General features: G+C 37.9%; 1 protein-coding gene across 1 annotated transcript; it reads left to right on the top strand.

Moving 5' to 3' along the window:
- Window positions 1-359: 359 nt before the first annotated feature.
- On the top strand, window positions 360-4,951 carry LOC147466464 (uncharacterized; the record flags this gene model as incomplete). Its single annotated transcript, XM_086535448.1, has 4 exons — window positions 360-1,970; window positions 3,080-3,088; window positions 4,532-4,633; window positions 4,850-4,951. Coding segments are annotated over exons 1-4 (1,824 nt in total), but the record flags the coding sequence as incomplete, so codon positions are not given.
- Between the last annotated feature and the right edge of the window lie 670 nt (window positions 4,952-5,621).

Here is a 5,621-nt window from a genome sequence, read left to right as displayed (position 1 = left end):
GAGGAAACTACCAATGGGGTCAAGAACAAGGAAGAGGAAGATATTGGCAAGAAGGAAACAATGGCAACTGGGGTTGGAACTGGTAGTATCAGAGGTTCCTCTCACCCTCCCACAGAAGTCGGTGCTAAGCAAAGGGAGATCCTTTGTCCCAGGCCCTCCCTCGACAAAACCAGTATTGGAGAATCTAGCCAACTCCTTGAAGGACCTAGAATCAGAAATAAACCACAGATTCACGGATTCTCTTCTCCCTGTAGCCTTTTCACAAAGAAAAGAGCAAGTGAAGGTGGTTCCATCTCAACTCCCTTTCTCCAAACAGGAAGAAACTCCCCCCAAAAAGACTCCCAGGTCTAGCTGAAAAAATGAAAGAAGCCTTGGAGGAATTAACAATACAAGCAAAAAGAAGAGGTAGACACAACTTGAAAAGAGAAGAAATAGAGGCACTGGAAAGCCTGAGAACAGATCCTAATATAGTAATTAAAAAAGCCGACAAAGATGGAGCCCTAGTAGTCCTCAAAACAGGAAATTACAGGGCAATGGGCAGGGCACACCTTAAAGATAGAGAAACATATATACCAATCACAAACCCAGAAGAAGCTTTGAGGAAAATTGACAGAGATTCCAAGGTTTTGGTGAATAGATTCTATACCCTGGACTCTCCTAGAGGAAAATGTACAAGCTTCAAAGCGGCCCAGAGAGACGCCCTCCTGTCACATAACCCAGACATCCCACATTGGTATATACTTCCAAAGACTCACAAGAAAATAGATGAAGACCTAGGCACCTGGCCAGGGAGACCAGTTTTGAGTGGCTGCTGTGCTCCTACAAGACCAGTGGATCGGCTACTTACCACTTACCTAGCCCCCCTCTTGGAGCTGCTCCCAGAGAGACTGCAGGATACCTCTGATTTTCTCAGAAAAGTTAAGGAATTTCCACAATTTGCGAAAGGAGCACTCATCTTCTCTTTTGATATTGTATCCCTGTATCCGTCTATTCCTCAGGAGGAAGCAGCTTGGATGGTTGCAAATTTTTATGAAAAGAACTTGGCATATGTACAGGGAAGACTCCTTCAGGATTTTAACATTAAAGCTCCACCTCCTTACTTAATAAAAGAAGGGATAGACCACGTGTTAGGAGGCACCCTTCTGAGATTTGACCATGGTTTCTACAAACAAAATAAAGGAACAGCAATAGGAGCCTCAGTGTCAGTAGCAATAGCTGAAATTTTTGTTCACGTCAGCATAGAAAAGAAAAGGAAGAAGATGACAAAGCAACCCCAGGTGTTTTTCAGATACATTGATGACATCTTTGGTATTTTTGAAGGAGAAGAAGAAGAGCTAAAAGAATATCATGTAGGCATGAACAAAATACACCCAGACCTGCAGTTCACCCTAGAATATGATCCATACAAACTGCCTTTCCTGGACACCCTAGTGTATTTTGACAACGGAGGAAACCTACAAACCACAGTATTCTACAAGCCCTCTAATACTCACCAATACCTCCATTTTCAGTCAAGTCACCATCCTAATTTGAAAAGATCCCTCCCTTTCTCTCAAGGTATAAGAATTAAGAGAATTGTAAGCGATCCAGAGAACCTGAAGGAGGCCCTAGAAGAATTGTTTAAGTTTTTCAAACTCAGAGGATACAACAGCAAGATCTTAAGAGAAGCAAAAAATAGACTAGATGAACTACCTAGAGAAGTTTTATTGGAAGTGAAGCCCAAGACAAATACAACCAGGATCATTCTCCCTATGCTATATTCTCCAAGCATAGCACCAATTCTAAGATCGTCAATCAATAAGATCTGGTCTTGGGTGCAAGAAGATGCAGAGGATAAGCCATGGAAGCAAAGGTTCAGAGATCCTCCACCCATGATTGCATGGAAAAAAGACCAAGCCATAGGAGAAAAGATGATCAGGGCAGAATTCCCTTCACCATTGACACTAGAAAATTTACAAAAGAAGGCCAAGGTTAATAAAATAGGGAAGCAAGTGTGATGTCCAGTGGGACCCTCGCATGGAGAGTTGAAAGGTAAGTCCCTCTCTTCCCACTCAACATCCAGTACATTTAGACTAGTGTTCAGTGGGGATGACGTATGGAGAGTTGAAAGGTCGGTCCCTCTCTTCCCACTCAACACTAACAGGGTATGGGAGGGAGCAGGGAAGACATGCCCCTGTGACCCCCAATCGTACCCTAGGTAGGCGTTTAAAGAGTGTTGAGTTTGAAAAAGACAACAAGAAAAAGGATGGGATTTTCGTGTTTTTAAGATAATGCTCAGTGGGGCCCTCGCATGGAGAGTTGAAAGGTCGGTCCCTCTCTTCCCACTCAGCATTACAGTATCTTAACAGAAGAAGATTTATAATACAAGAAGAGGAAGTAATTCAGCCTAATGTATTTTTATGTTTTGCTCAGTGGGGCCCTCGCATGGAGAGTTGAAAGGTCAGTCCCTCTCTTCCCACTCAGCATTACAGTTTCTTAACAGAAGAAGATTTATAGTAGAAGAAGATGAAGTAATTCAGCCTAATGTATGTTTATGTATTGCTCAGTGGGGCCCTCGCATGGAGAGTTGAAAGGTCAGTCCCTCTCTTCCCACTCAGCATTACAGTATCTTAACAGAAGAAGATTTTTAGTAGAAGAAGATGAAGTAATTCAGCCTAATGTATGTTTATGTATTGCTCAGTGGGGCCCTCGCATGGAGAGTAGAAAGGTCGGTCCCTCTCTTCCCACTCAGCTTTACAGATTTCTACTCATTAGTCCAGTTGTGAACACTGTACATATGCAAATAAGAATATGGGTAATCTGTATACATTTGTGTAAGTATATATGGGTGTTTATGCATATGACTGAGTGAGTACATATGTGTACATGTATGCATTTTGTACATGCATGTGTACATATGTGTATATGTAAATAGTGATATATGTAATTATGTGTTTTTTCCTTCTATCTGAAAATTTATATTTAGTTGGTTCCTTTTTTAGTGGCAGTTTTACTTGGAATAAATACATTTATATATTTTTTTCAATAGTAAATATTGCCTGTGTTTACATGAATATTCTTAATCTATTTCTTTTCCCAGAAACAAGATGTAAGAAACAGTAGTGAACACCAAGGAGGCCCCCAGTTCCCATCCCCGAGGGGAAACTACCTTCCACCTGAATAGCTCAGCACCTGGAAGAATGTATCCTTTTACACTGGTTTCCTTTTGGAGATGTTTTCTTTCATTTTTTTATGCATATATATGTATTTGCATATGTGTATATTTGCGTTTATATATATACTTATGTGTATGTATGTGTGTATATGTATGTGTATATATGTATGTGTATGTGTATGTGAGTATGTATTTGTATATGTGTATGTATGTATATATGTAATGTGTATGTATTTATATGTATATGTATGTAGATATGTATACGTGTATGTATGTGTATGTATGTGCGTATGTGTATTTGCATATGTGTATGTATATGTATATGTGTATGAATATGTATATGTATGTGTACATGTGTATGTGCATGTGCATGTGCATGTGCATGTGCATGTGCATGTGCATGTGTATATGTATGTGTATATGTATGTGTATGTGTATGTATATGTGTATGTATATGTATATGTGCGTGTATATGTGTATGTATATGTATGTATATGTATATGCAGGTGTATGTGTATGTGCATATGTGTGTATGTATATATATGTATTTTGTATATGTATTTGTATGTACATATAAGTGTAGGTGGGTATGCATACTTGTATGTATATGTGTATGTATATGGATATGTATGTGTAGGTATATGTATATATATATATATGTGTATGTATATGTATATGTATGTGTATGTGCATGTGTATATATGGGTGTATGTATGTGTATGTGCATGTATGTGTATATGTGTATGTATACATGTGTATGTATGCATATGTATGCGTATATGTGTGTATAGATAGGGGTCATGTAAGTGTATATATGTGCATATGGATATATATGTATATATATGCAAAAATATGGTTATAAAGATATGGGGGCTGTACAATTGTCCCTTTATGCATGTGTATTTATGCACATAAATGCATATTTAGAGAAATGAATATGTATACATATATCTATAAGTATAGGTATTTGTATGGACTTTTATATAATATAATATTTTCTATATACATACTTGTGTATATGTTTGTATGTATGTATGTGTGTATATATGTATATATGTGTATATATATATATATATATATATATATATATATGTATGTATATATATATATATATGTATATCTTTTTATGTATTGATATATATATATATGTATCTGTGTATATGGTTTTATAGATAACACATAGATATAGAACTATATGTGGGTAGAGAGTGAAGGGAGAGGTAAACCGAGTTCCCCCATTCCCACAGAAGAAATTGCTACCTGCTGAGAGACCAACTACCTGAACAAGGGCACCCCCTCTTTCAACACTGTTACCTCTTTCTCTCCTCCTATATACCCTATATTTCCACTCTATCTTCAGTCACACCCTCGTTGTAGGAGCAGCAGGTTGCGACAAGGACCTTCGACAAGAAACCTCAACCTCCCATTGGGGCTTACCTTGACCAAGTTGTAGCCCCTGGAGAAGGGGCTCCTGCTGCTGTTAGTACCGGGTGGGGTCCTCCTTGTCCCCGTTTTTCTAGGTGAAAAAAAAAAATGGGCCCTAAGATAAGAGGTGTAGTGAGTTTTGTTTACTAGTTGGTTCTCAGAGATGTGGTTTTTTTATTGCTATTTCTTTATTATTTATTTACATGATATAAGCTTATACAATTCCCTTACCTTCCTCTCTGCCCTGTATCTCTCCTTCCCCATTCACAGAATAATGGAGAAGAGACCCCGGGCAACATTAACCACTTCAAACCCAGGAAAGGACCCAGAATAAGGAAGGAACAAGGAAGACGGCCGATAACTCCGCCAAGGGTTACCAACAGAACGAAAGCAGAGCGAAATTCCGACAAGCGAAACGGGCGATTAAAAACCGCCGCAATATACCGTGTTGGGTTGTGTATATGTATTTTTGATGTTTTTTCTAAGCTTTGCTATATATGTGCTTCTTTTTGTAGAAAAAATATTATAATTGTTTCGTATATTAAAGTGATAAGTTTGTGTATGTATTTGTTGATTGTAATTGTATAATTAGTTGTATTATACGTAGTTGTATATGTAATTGTATGTAATGTAATTGTATGATGTGTAATTGTATTGTAATTTTATGTAGTTATATGTATATGTAGTTTTTGTATTATGTTGTTAAGTAAATGAATTGTATTTATTGGTATAACTTTGGATCCTTCCCCCTTTCCCCTGGTTTCCCAAGGAACGAGGGTTGGTTCCCATTTTGTCAAGTTACACCGTGGTACTCTTTTGCCTGACTGTATATATGTTATACTTTTTTGAATAAAGAGTCAGTAATTTTTACAATATCAAAACCCGAAAGAGCCAAAAAAGTCCGAAAACGCGTTCGGTGCCTTGGTGGGAAAACTGAGTAGTGTTAAGTTTAACTTATTTTTTCATTGCACCCAAGTGAAACCTCGAAAGTAATAAGGAAATAGAAAAATCCATCCAAGTGGGTGAACGAGTGAAAGAAGTC

Source organism: Penaeus japonicus, unplaced genomic scaffold (assembly GCF_977035675.1).
Source record: "Penaeus japonicus unplaced genomic scaffold, GWHDUDI00000001_assembly GWHDUDI00000656, whole genome shotgun sequence".
Classification (NCBI taxonomy): Eukaryota; Metazoa; Arthropoda; class Malacostraca; order Decapoda; family Penaeidae; genus Penaeus; species Penaeus japonicus.
This window is presented reverse-complemented; position numbering and strand designations above follow the sequence as displayed.